Source organism: Macaca fascicularis, chromosome 6 (assembly GCF_037993035.2).
Source record: "Macaca fascicularis isolate 582-1 chromosome 6, T2T-MFA8v1.1".
In the NCBI taxonomy this organism is placed as follows: domain Eukaryota; kingdom Metazoa; phylum Chordata; class Mammalia; order Primates; family Cercopithecidae; genus Macaca; species Macaca fascicularis.
The window spans coordinates 187,147,296-187,160,624 of NC_088380.1; the positions used below are offsets into that span (position 1 = coordinate 187,147,296).

The 13,329-nt window shown below is 47.8% G+C and overlaps 1 protein-coding gene across 8 annotated transcripts in view; it reads right to left on the reverse strand.

Annotated features, from left to right (window-relative positions):
- The window catches only part of MAPK9 (mitogen-activated protein kinase 9), a 59,954-nt gene that overhangs the window by 10,045 nt on the left and 36,580 nt on the right, over window positions 1-13,329 (reverse strand). For 4 of the 8 annotated variants that reach the window (XM_045394657.2, XM_045394661.2, XM_073995036.1 and 1 more), the window contains 2 exons: window positions 5,594-5,759; window positions 4,045-4,116 (listed from right to left, as the gene is read on the reverse strand). In XM_045394657.2, coding sequence (XP_045250592.1) covers window positions 4,045-4,116; window positions 5,594-5,759 — 238 coding nt within the window. Of the gene's footprint in view, window positions 1-4,044; window positions 4,335-4,457; window positions 4,530-5,593; window positions 5,760-13,329 lie in introns of those variants that run through there. The other 4 variants (XM_045394658.2, XM_045394662.2, XM_065547152.1 and 1 more) reach the window with 2 other exon arrangements.

The following is a 13,329-nucleotide window of genomic DNA, read 5'->3' on the forward strand; positions in this document are numbered from 1 at the left end:
GACATTACCAGCTTTGCCTGTTCCACAGGGTGCTTGTTAGGCTTGGGATAATTAGGATTACATGTGGGAAAGTGATACTGGAACCGTACTCAACTATACAAGAGAATGCAAGCGAGAAAAAAACAGCATCAACAGCAGCTTCAAAAAGTGCTCACTGAGGCATGTCTTAGAAAAATGAACTTACATGACCATGAAATAACCTAGGGAACCGGTGCATGAACTCAGTTCTTCCAAAATGTTATACTTCCAAAGACCTGCTCAGGAAATGGGTTTCTGGCCTTCAATTCACTAGCAAATTCTCCTTCTTACTCCTGTTTCATACATGTTGTCAAATCAGAATTATGTCCACATTTTATTTACCTATTTAGCCAAAATGTGAAAACTGTTCTCAGACTTTTTCCTTCTGCCATATATAATATACACACACACACACATACACACACACACATACATATATATATATATAGTCTCGTTCTGTCGCCCAGGCTGGAGTGCAGTAGCATGATCTCGGCTCACTGCAACCTCCACCTCCCGGGCTCCAGTGATTCTCCTGCCTCAGCCTCCCAAGTAGCTGGGACTACAGGCACCTGCCATCACGACCGGCTAATTTTTGTATTTTTAGCAGAGATGGGGTTTTGCCATGTTGGCCAGGCTGGTCTTGAACTCCTGGCCTCAAGTGATCTGCCTGCCTCGGCCTCCCAAAGTGCTGGGATTATATAGGTGTTAGCCACCGCGCCTGGCCCGCCTTATACTTTTGATACCTCTTCTGTATGCTCACTCCCACAGACTCCCCAGGATGCACCCACCCAGCATCTGTGTGCCATTTGCCACACAGCAACCAACTGGGCTCCCGGCTACACCTAGCCTGCCCAGCTCTAGGCTAACCCTCGTGCTTACCCAAGGAAGAGCTCCCTCAACTCTTCCTTCTCCAACATCATCAACGTTTTACACTCTACCAGTACATTCCATCACGTTGGTAACTGACAGTGTTTTCTCCTGTGTTAACATAGTAGCTGCCTGCTTTTGGCCCCCACTACCTATTGCTCTATCTTATTCCTATTTGCAGCAAAACTTCCATAAAAAGCTGTCGGTCGGGCGTGGTGGGTCACACCTGTAATCCCAGCACTTGGGGAAGCCAAGGCAGGTGGATCACAAGGTCAGGAGTTCAAGACCAGCTGGGCCAAGACGGTGAAACCCCAGCCCTACTAAAAATACAAAAATTAGCTGGGCGTAGTGGCGGGCACCTGTAATCCCAGCTACTCGGGAGGCTGAGGCAGAGAATTGCTTGAACCCGGGTGGTGGAGGCTGCAGTGAGCCGAGATCACACCACTGCCCTCCAGCTTGGACAACGGAGTGAGACTCTGTCTCAAAAAAAAAAAAAAAAAGAGCTGCCTATACTTGTGTCTCTAATTCCCAGCCTCTCATTTTCTCTCAAACATACTCCCATCAGGCTTTCTTCCCTCCACTCCATAAATGCTGTGCCCATCATGGCTGCCAGCAGCCATCACGAAGCCCAGTGGCCAGTCCTCTGTCCTCATCTCATGTGAATGACCCTCCCTCTGTCACCACGCTCTAGGAGGAGGGGTCGCTGGAGTGCCTTCTCCATTTCCTTCCCTATTCCCTTTGTCCCTCCACCTCAAGGGGGCTAAGTCCTGGGTCCTGGTCTCTTCCTCCCCTGCAAGCGCTTGCTACCAGTCCTAGGCTTCAAGGCTACCAACAGATGGATGACACCCACTTTGATCTCTCTATTCCCAGACCTTGCCCCTGAATTCCACTGTCTAACAGACATCTCCATACCCTAGCAAGGCTCCTTGAAGGGTCCAACTTCAAAGCAGAGTACAAGCCCATCTCCCTGGCCGCACCCTCCCAGCCTGCTGGGGGCCTCCACCTCCATCTCCCCGGCCGCACCCTCCCAGCCTGCTGGGGGCCTCCGCCTCTCCTCTGGATGATGGCAGCCTCTGCTCTGGTCTCCTGCTCTGCCCTGCCCTTGATGATCCAGCCTCAATTTAGCAGCTGGGAGGAGCCTCTTTGCATCTAAGTCAGACTAGGCACCCAGAAATGGGCAGGTGAGAGAAATATCTGCTGGATTAATGATAAAGGACTAGAAATTAAACCAGTTGTGGGAGAAGCCCCACAGATTCCCTGAGAGGCCTGCACCCCAGCATCCCACAGATGGGAGGGACAGGGGACAGATGGGAGGGCTGGGGGAAGGGGAACAGTAATTCCAGCAAGCTCAGTGGACCCTGTTGTCTAATTTTCGTGAAGCTGCAGGCAGACTGCAGGTCTCCTATTTTACAGAAGGGGAAACCAAGGCTCAGAGAGGCCCTAAATTTCTCAAGAATGCTTGGCTGCCGAGGGGAGGAGTCTGAGCTGGAGCCCGAGGTAGCCTGGCGAAAGCTTTCTCTTTCTCATAGGCCACCACAGGGACAGGAGTTCCTTTTCTACCCCAGGTCACACATTAAAGCAAATCTCTGAGACCCTCAGTCTGATTTCTGCAACTTTTTTCTATCTCCCAAATTTCAATCTAATACTTGAAAGAGCTGGCAAAATTTTCTTTAGAAAAATGATGTTAAATTGTGTGTGACTTTTGGGAATAACAAGGTAACCTTATAGATAACACCATTAATTACTGACATTAATATTAACATGTAAAGCAGGAATTTTAAGTTACTTACTAAAATGCACCAAAAAGTACTCACATTTTTCATTTTTGTACTTTTTGAAGAAAACATTTCTTAATAAAACAAGGAATGGCACAAAATGAATAAGAATTGAGACAAACTGAACATTAAGTATATATTTCTAAATTATTAGTCTCTTAATTCCTCAACTTTCCCTTTTTAATTAAGTTCACTTGCAAAATAAAGACTTCCTTATTTATAGGTTGAAACAAGTGAATCTGAGGTAAGGCTATAGAAACTGCTAGAAAATTTACTAGAACAAATAAAATATTTAACTTGACATATAATCTATGATACAGAAAATGTAAAGAAAAGTAAATAAAATGAGAGGAATAAAAATATTTTCATTTCAAGTTTGCATTGTGAAGAATTTATGTTATAAGGAGACCACTCTGATGAACTTATTAAAATCTGAAATTTTCTTCCTAAGATACACACAAAACACTGACCACAGAGCTCGCTTTCCTTAAAAGCAGCCATCAATCTGCCCAAGGATGGAGACCAATTTCAACTTTTGTAACGAAAACAAAGCCAAAGACTAATGAAAAACTAAGTGGTTAAAACACAAATGAAAAAGGGAAGATGTGAAGAACCATGTTAGGGTAAAAAATACTAAGGATGGAAGAATGGCAAATGAGGAAAGAAGGCTATCGTAACAATTAGTTATTCTCCTTTCTGCTGTATATCTAACACGACTTGCTGACTACAGTATGAGTTTATCTCTTTCATTTTACATGTATTTTGACTTCCCCAGTGTGTCACAAAATAACCCACCAGATTTTTTTTTAAATTCTACAAAATGTCAGCACAGTAACAAACAAGAAAGTTTAACATATTGTTCCTCACAAAATTTTCATTTTAATCTCTTTCACTTAGGTCTTTTATAATGTGCTTCAGTTCTTACTTTGGGGGAAAATATTTCAATGCATACCAGTAACTAACAAAATAGTACTTAATTAAAGCACACAAGTACATGAGTCTATTAAATTTAGATAGCATCTTTCCTAGTTAAATGGGATAAACTAAATAATACAGTATTTTCATTTAAATATCAGAATATACTTATCAAAGAGTAAATAATTTCTTCTATATGTCCAGCTATTTTTGGTAAAATTAAGCTAATATAATTGATTTAACTTAACTCTAACTCTCAAAATCATCACAGGTAATCAAGTTAAAAATAAAGAATAAAATTGAACCACTTGGTTTGTGACGCTAATTAACAAATATAGTCAAGCCCCCCTTAGAACACAGTCTGGCGTGGTTACGACATTGTCCTCGTGAGCGCCCGTGTAAGCAGGTGGTCATGCTGCCTGAGGCATTATGGAAAGCATGGCGGGGCCAAGGTCGCGGGGAAGGATACGGTCAGTGCCTTGGAATATCACACAACCTTTCACCAGCTCTCCCATGATGCAACCCACTGACCAGATATCAACTGAAAATAAAATGAAATGATAAAATTATGAAGTGTCATGAACAAAACAAAGGTGAGGAAAAGGAATTCTAACAGTGCACTAAACACACAAATATGGAAAAATAAATTGCTAGCTAAGGGTGAAATTTTACACAATATGAATGATTGCTGACCTCTAGTTTAGCCTTCAGTTTGTAGCAATCTGGGGTTTTAGTGCCAAAGAGTCCAATACTTTATAGCTTAAAACAAACAAACAAACAAAAAACCAGAAACAAGAAGTGCCTGTGAACACAAAGCTTTTCAGGGTCACATGCCCACCCCCAGCCTCTATGGCCAAGTGCCAGGTCCCCCGTGAAGGATACAGTCTCTTCCTGGGAACAGGACTTTATGGAGGACCATTTCTGCCATGATGCACCCGACAGACCAGATGTCCACTACCAAACACCAGGGGATTAAAAACCAGCTAGAGTCCCACATCCCTTTTCTCCAAACCCCCTCCCAGAGACAAACCCAGTAAATGTCACTAGCTTGCCAGTGAGAGCCTTTGTGCATTGTTGACACCACACCTCCTGAGCGATCACTTTCTAGACTGCCCGTCAGAAAGGCAGCAGCACTCCATGGGGGAACTGATTGTTGGCGCAGGTTGGCCGGCTTGTAGGACTGCAGGTGAGGCCCTGCCAGAGGAGCCCAGACTTCCACAGTGCCCACCCTCATCTGTGGGGCCCAGGCCCCAGACAGACAGCAGAGCCCTCTAAATGCCCTGCTGGTGGGCAGAGGGGACAAGTGAACAGGGGATCAAGTTTTCTCTCCTCCACAGGAAGCACATAGAGCTGTGCCTCTCAGGGCGAGAACACAAGCTACAACGCAGCAAGATGGACCTGCAGCAAAACTCATTTCAGATGACCTGGGCAAACTTTCAGTCTTTTTAAAAACAAGTCAGCGAGATTTCGTTATTTTCAACAAATTTGCTAAAAGCCAAGTTTCAAAGAGCTCTGATATTGCTAGAATAAGCTAAGTTTTGATGTAAAAAACACCAATTTTACATGAGAACATGTATTATTCCATTTATATCAAATTCAAAACACCAATATGCAGACCAACAAATAAAGCTGATCCAGGGCACTGGCGATCAGGAGACTGGCCAGCCCCGTGTGCTGCGACGGGGAGGGGCCAAGGGGAGGCCAGAGCTGCGGGTGCTGTGGGTGTGCTCACGTCAGCTGAGCTGCACACTCAGGATCTGCACACTTGGCTGCAGGTAGGTTAAACTGATTAAAAAGTTCAAAAATACTAATTTTAAAAGTGGATGTTTAAGAGAGAATGATTTTAACCAATGGAAAAACACAATTAATTATTTATCATCTCTGGATCATGCTATATTCTATGCGTAACAGTCCCCACAGTATACATCATATAGTTCAAAGGAAAGAGAGAAAACTCGAGACCACCACTAGAGCAGTTTCTAAACATCCCAGCCTCCTCCAGCCCTGGCTATACTCACCGTTCTCTTTGTAGCCCATACCCAGGATGACTTCGGGTGCCCGGTAGTACCGGGTCACCACGTAAGGGGTCATCATGAAGTTGGTGCAGGCCGTCCGGGCCAGGCCAAAGTCAAGGATCTTCAGGGTGCAGTCTGATTTCACAACGATGTTGCTAGGCTTCAAATCCTAGGAAAGCAACGGGTTAAATTAGTCTAATGAATGAAGCACACTAAATAAACGACTTCGCATCCGTGAGGGTTGTGAAGCCAGTGTGAGAGTGCAGGGAGTGAACAGAACTCTGAGATTTGGGAACAATTTTGGAAAATCTTACTCTCAAACTGAAACTAAAATAAATCAGCCTAAAGCGGTCAGATGGTGCCCCTCGCCCTCAGTGGAAACCTTCATGGCTCTCCTTTGCCCGTTCTGTGGTCTCGCAGGCCCTCAGGCTGTCCTATCTACCCTCCATCCATGCATCTACATGTCCAGCACACGCGCCCCCTCCCGCTCTCCACACCTGGACTTGAGCTCCCCAACACTCTGACTCTCTTCTGCTAAGGTCCTCATGCTCACCATCAGTCCAGGGCAGTGCTGTTCCATAGACAATGTCACAGAATGCGAATGATGTGTATAATGTACATTTTCTAGTAGCCATGTTCAACAGCATGAACAGAAATAGGTGAAATCCTAATACAGTGTATTTTATTTAACCCAATATATCCATAATATTATCATTTCAAAATGTAATCAACATAAGAAAAATACTGAGATATTTTACATTCTCTTTTTGGTAGTGAGACTCTGAAGTCCAGTATGTATTTCACAAATGTGGCATGGCCACATCCTGGGTGCTCCACAGCCTCTTGTGGTTAGTGGCTGCCATACTGGACAGCACAGGTCCAGAATCCTCCCAACCTGGAATCTTCCCATGGCTCTTTCTCTCCTTGGAAGAGCAATTCCATGATCATCCACCTCCAGGCTTCTCACCTCCGCCACAAGGACCCACCAGCACTGGTGCTGCCATCTCCATCTGTACGTGGCACAAAAACTCACCTGCTCATGTTCCAGTTGCCACCTCTCTTCCCCTCCCCAGGGCTGACTCTGTGTGAGCAGGGCACTGGCTGTGCTCTCAGCACTCAGAAGCAGGCCTGGGCAAGCTCTCAGCGCTCAGAAGCAGGCCTGGCGCAAGCTCTCAGCGCTCAGAAGCAGGCCTGGCGCAAGCAGACACTTGGGAAGTGCCTGCTGAATGAAGACGTGCATCACGTTCCACCCGACTTGCAAAGCCTTAACACAACCTCTGCAACCGTTTCCCTCATAACTAAGGGACTTTCTTCCTGCTGATCCTCCACCCCAGCCCCTTCCTCAGGCCTGAGGAATTTGACTTTTGCCTGGGGACTTCAGCCTGCAAACTCAATCTAGAAACTGTGACTTGTAAACAACCCATATCCATTCTTTCCACAAGAGCAGTGTACCTGCAATGTTAAACTGCCAAGCCACTGACGCAGGGTAAGGCGTGAGGATCCTTTACCTGGGGAGTTGCAGGTTCCGTAACACTGCCTAACACCTGACTTTAAGACATCTCAACTGATGGGCCACAAGCGGGTTGCAGGTGTGCCTCCGTGAAGGCTGTGGAGCTGTTATCAGGGCAAGCAGGAAGCCATTTCAACATTCACAACAGTTACAATCACATTCCAATGCTGCTAAATGGTCTATTTCTAGGCTTCCTAGATTCTGTAAAATTTAAATGATCAATATATAATGTTTAAAAATGCAGTCACAATCTCTACCTGGCCCCCAGGCCTCCATTCCACCTCAGGGCACTGTGCAGACACCCCGAAGGCCTGAGAGGAAGAAGCCAGGCCGCCTCCCACACGAAGGAAAGCTGGGGAGAAGCAGCCCACATTCAACCAGGGACTGTCCGCTGTGAGGACCTGGTCATGGAGCTAAGACCAAATGAACCAATTTGTTTCTCGTTTCCTTTTTTAAAATCAAAGAACATGGCAAGAACAGGCATTTCAGAACACAAATTACTAACAGATAAAATAATGCTCAATCTCACAAAAATCTTTTTTAAAAACCCAACATGAAAGCCCATTTTTAGTCTATCACGTGGCAGCGATGGAAAGCAAGCAGCCGTGGTGCTGGCGGGAGAAGCTGAAAGAGGCGCTCCCTCAGGCCGCGGAGGGTGTGGCGTGGGCACTTTCTCTCCAGAAGGCTGACTTCTGAGGTGTGAAATGCACACACTTCACCAGCCAGCAGGCCCCGAAGCCCAGCCCACCCAGAACTAACAGCACAGCCGCAGGAGCAAGGATGACAAGGACAGCCTGGTTCTACAAGGACAGACGCAGCAGTGGAACCATCTCCACAGGCTGCCCGCCAGCTCCGCGAACCCCAGTGCGCCAGAAAACACGCTCATCTGAAGACGCTGCCATCTGTCAAAAAACTGTCACCACATACTAATGTAGCCGGAAAAGCACACTTCACTGCCGTCTGCTGGAAGACTGTGGTGACAGAATCCCAAGCTTGCACGGGTGCTCTGTGTGGCCAATGGGGAGGTGGCTAAGGAGGTCACAGGGCTCCTAGAGCTCTCCCCGCACCCTGGGACCCTCTCTAGGCACCCGCGAAATACAAACTGAGACAACTTCCCAACACCTCACTTCAATTTCAAGGACAGCAGAGGAAAGACAGTTATGCCCCTTCAAGTCTTGAAAATCACTCAGAACAAAGATGACAAATGCCAAGTAAAGATCCAAGTGATGCCTGGCTCGGGGCTTGGCTCCCAAAGAGCCTGGAACCCAACGCTACTCTGTGGGCAGCAGTGACGGCACCACAGCACCCGCAGCACGAGTGGGGCACCAAAGAGCCTGGAACCCAACATTCGCAGCACAAGTGGGGCAGGTGCTGACCTCCCCCACTGCCTGCTCGACTCTGGGATCCAGACCCACTGCTTGAGAGGTATCCCAGGAAGGAGCACATCCTGACAGGTGTCCACTGTCTGGCCTTCCCTGGTCCTTCCCCACAGGTAGCTGTGGCTGTCCACTGGGTAAGGAGAACAGCCAGGCACTCTTGAGGATGAATGGACACAGCTCTAAGTAGACACTGAAACCCGAAGACCCCAAACGCTATCATGGCTCCTCCACTTGCGGAGTTTGTGGGGTCAGGTCAGAAGTGAAGTCTGGGCCAGTTCTCTTCTGGTCATGTTATGGGAGGGTGGGAACGTTAGCAAAGCCTTAGAACAAAGCTGTAAGAGAACACTGCTGTCCAGCCTGCACGCGTGTGGGTGCTGTCTGGGCCTCTCTTCTAAGCAGTGTGGAGGATGCATTTGCCCGATCAATACGCCGCACCTGAGGCCTTATTAATCTGCTCCAGCAACTGCACCTCGACCCGCACAGCAGCCGCAGCCAGGACTGCCAGTGCCATAAGCCTGTGGCTGTCTAGAGTCATTCGCCAGAATCCATGCAGTTTCTTCAAGGGCTGGACTAGTGAGTTAGACGGGGATGCAGGAGACCACTGTCCCCGCTCCCCTGAGGCTTCCATGGTGGCACGAATCTCTTCCACCCACCCGAGCCCTGCATGTGTGATCTTGTTCTTGATTTGCTATCTTGGGGGCAGTTTCAGGTTTCCATCTGGCCTCGTTGTGATGACTTACTCGCAGGCCAAGGAACTCGTGTGGGGGTTACTCCAACTGCCAAGGGCCTCTGCTCCAGCCACACACTGAGGGCTGGGGAGACGGCCACTGGGTGGCTGGGACCCTGTGGCCCACTGAGCGCCACCAGACACAGACGGCTCAGGAATGAAGGTCCGGGACACACGCCAGGTAAGCCACAGGGGCTTGCCGATGTGAGAGCTGAGGGTGTGAATAACAGGAAAGGGGAAGGGCAAGAGCCAGCAGAGAGACCACAGGGACAGGGACTATAGGGTGTCCCACTAACCTCTGTCTTCCAGAGTTCCCCTGAGGAAGAGAACCATGGACGCCACAGGAAAGCCACTCCCAACTTATGTGGAGAAGTAGAGCTGAGGGGGCCAGGGTGGACTGTGGGGGCCACGGAAACGCACTCCTTGGTCTCCCACCACAGGAGTGGGAGTGACAGACGGCCCAGTGCGGTGTCTGCACCCATCCTCTGTCCCTGCCAGGGTGTACCTCTCACAGAGCTGTCAGCCAGGGGCCGATTGGGCAGGGGTGCTGAGGCAGGCCTGTTCCTGTGTGACACTGGAGGCCTCAGAGCTGCACCGAAGTCTGGACCGGCCCTTTGAGGGGCCAGGACTGCACCGCATTCAGCTGGTATTCGCTGCCTCCTCCGGCTGCTCCCCCTTCCTTCTCCCAGCCGGTCCCTCGCCTGTGTAACCCCCCGTGGCATGCTGATGTTGCCCACGAAAAGCCCCCACTCTACAGAGACAGGAAGCTGCAGGACCGTACCAAATGCCATGGCAGAGCGAAGGGAATGCCAACCTCCACAAATGGCCACGACACCCAGGAAAGGCTCAGCAAGTGAACCACAGGTGCTATGGAGGCGGAACGAGGCAAGGTCAGCACTCGGAGTTTTCTTTTTACTGAAAGTCCAAGTACGTAGCAGTTAGATACCCCAGATCCCCACCTCCATCCCAAAAGTGAGGCTCCACTCCTTCCTCACTCCTGCTGGCCCTTCATGCAGAGAAACTGATGCCCAGCTTCCAGGTGCAGGGCCACAGGTGCAGCACGCAGTCCTGTGGGCACCAACAGGGAAGGCACGGCGAGGCCTGCCTGCAACAGGGCTGCCCAGAGAGTCTGCACTCTGCCACATGAGAAGCCCAGTCCCACCCCACAGCCCTGTACCCCAGCAGCCAGGCTTACATCCCTCCACCAAGGGACTGGAAGGGCCTTTTCCAGAGAAATTAAATGGTGCCCAGAGAAAAAACCTACAGAAGGCGACACCTGCAGCTGCCTGTGGCCCAAGAGACACCCATTCTTTAACAATCCACCCATTCACTCAGCACTTCCAGTCGGCTTCTAATACTTCAACCTTTTTTTTTTTTTTTTTTTTTTTTGAGATGAAGTCACGTTCTTGTTGCTCAGGCTGGAGTGCAACGTTGTAATCTTGGCTCACTACAACCTCCGCTTCCGGGGTTCAAGAAATTCTCCTGCCTCAGCCTCCCGAGTAGCTGGGATTACAGGCGCCTGCCACCATGCCCGGCTAAATTTTGTATTTTTAGTAGAGACGGGGTTTCACCATGTTGGCCAGGCTGATCTTGAACTCTTGACCTCAGGCGATCTGCCCATCTCAGTCTCCCAAAGCACTGGGATTACTGGCATGAGCCACCATGCTTGGCCTAATGCTTCAATCTTAAACATGATCCAACCAGACATTTGGGGAAAGCCTTGTGTGTGACAGGGAGGGACCTAACACACTAAAAAAGGAACTCTGGGTAGAGAAAGACAATGAAGGGAGTGATAAAACCCTTTAACAAAAGCTTATCCTCAGAGATGATAGTATATCCATGCAACAAGAACAGAATGCTGTAAAAAGGAACTTTTAAGAGCAAATGAGTGTCAATTAACTCGTGCTTCAGAGAAAAAGAATACAGAATGGAGTTAAGAGGACATTCTGAAAGAAATGATATAAATTTCTCAGACCTCTATAACATGTGCTTCCAGACTGAAGGCCAAGTGCCCAGCAAAACTAAAGAAAAAATGTCCATATCAAGGCATACATCAAAACATCTCAGAATACAAGGAATAAAGAACTGAGTTTAAAAGTTTCCAGAGATAAAACCAAACCAAAACCCCAAACCACAGCACTTAGAAAAGGTTAGTCATCGGCCGGGCGCGGTGGCTCACGCCTGTAATCCCAGCACTTTGGGAGGCTGAGGCAGGTGGATCATGAGGTCAGGAGATTGAGACCATCCTGGCTAACACGGTGAAACCCCGTCTCTACTAAAAATACAAAAAATTAGCTGGGCGTGGTGGCGGGCGCCTGTAGTCCCAGCTACTCGGGAGGCTGAGGCAGGAGAATGGCGGGAACCCGGGAGACAGAGCTTGCAGTGAGCCAAGATTACGCCACTGCACTCCAGCCTGGGTGACAGAGCGAGACTCCGTCTAAAAAAAAAATAAAAAAATTAGTCATCAGATGACACTAAGGCACTCTGGGGCGATGCTAGGGGCCTCGCTACCACAGGACTGCATCTGCCATTCTGAGCGCAACTGATCTGTAACTAAGAATTCTACACACAACCACACTACTCACCATGGGAGAGGGCAGAATAAAGAGTTTCAGACATTTGAGGCCTCAAAAAATGTCTCTCCTCTGTGGCATTTTTAGGAAGCTTTTGGAGGATGTCTCCCACCAAAACAAGGGAGTAATCTGAGAGACAAGGACAGCAAGCAAGGAATCCAACATGGGAGGGAGATGAAGGAAATTCCCAGAAAACCACCAAGGGAGATCCAGGACAGCCCCTTCAAGCAGGTGCAGGGGCAGTCAGTGCAACGGGGAACAGGGCTGAGGCTGCGGAAGAGGTTCCTGAAGAGATGAGACTGATGAAACACCCAAAATATCTGCATGTGCTGAGAGAAAATTTAGATGCCTGATAGAAGAGTTAGGGCTGAATTACCAACAAGAACATAGAAAACTATCTCCCAAAACAAACAAAAACCTCAAACAAACAAAAGGTAAGTGTTTGTTAACTCCAGGGACCGAAAGGGGAAAGGGGAAGGTCTGTTGTACCAAAGCATTTCCACGCGCACGATGATGCAGTCAGCCAAACACCATCACATCAGCCAGCCGGGAGGAGGGCGAGGAAGGCCAAGGGTGAGGGCTGGGTTGGTAAGAAGCTAAATCAGCTTTTTTTTTTTTTTTTTTTTTTTTGAGACAGAGTCTCACTCTGTCTCCCAGGCTGGAGTGCAGTGGTGCGATCTCGGCTCACTGCAAGCTCCACCTCCTGGGTTTATGCCATTCTCCTGCCTCAGCCTCCCGAGTAGCTGGGATTACAGGCGTGCACTACCACACCCAGCTAATTTTTTGTATTTTTAGTAGAGACGGGGTTTCATCGTGTTGCCAGGATGGTCTTGATCTCCTGACCTTGTGATCCACCCGCCTCAGCCTCCCAAAGTGCTGGGATTACAGGAGTGAGCCACCGTGCCCAGCCACTAAATCAGCATCTTATGCCCCAAACTGAGAAAGGATCAATGAAGAAAGAGCTAAGCATATTTTTTCAATATGGAAATAGACACCAAAATAATCAGCTAAATGAACTGAAGGAGTTTACTTCTAGGGAGAGAGAAATAAAAGAGGAGGTGGAGGAATCTGTTTTTCATAAATATAAATACTTAATAGAACTATAAATATATAATAGTTCTATAAATAGAACTATTTGATCCTTGATTAAAAAAAAACCAAGCTACTTGTTTAGCAAGTTGCTACAGTTATATACAAGGTGATCCTGTCTTTAAATTAGCATGTAAGTTCAAAAGGACATAAGTACAGATATGTTGGTATTAACATCAGTTAACAGAGGGAGGCAGGACATGCACCAGCGTGCTCTCACTGGCCATCTCCTGGTGCTAACACAGGGCTGGGGTACTTGCTTTTCATTTTTTGAATTATATAAAGTATATACTTTGGTGGGATATCATGGGCAAAACTTTATCTTTCAAATATTTAAAATTTATGTTTTGTATTAAATCATTTTAATAGGCAAAATTAAAAGTATGTCTATCTTTGTGCTTGGTACTGTAGATGGGACAAAGCATGGTGCAGTCCACACAGAATAGTTAACTTAGGGCTCC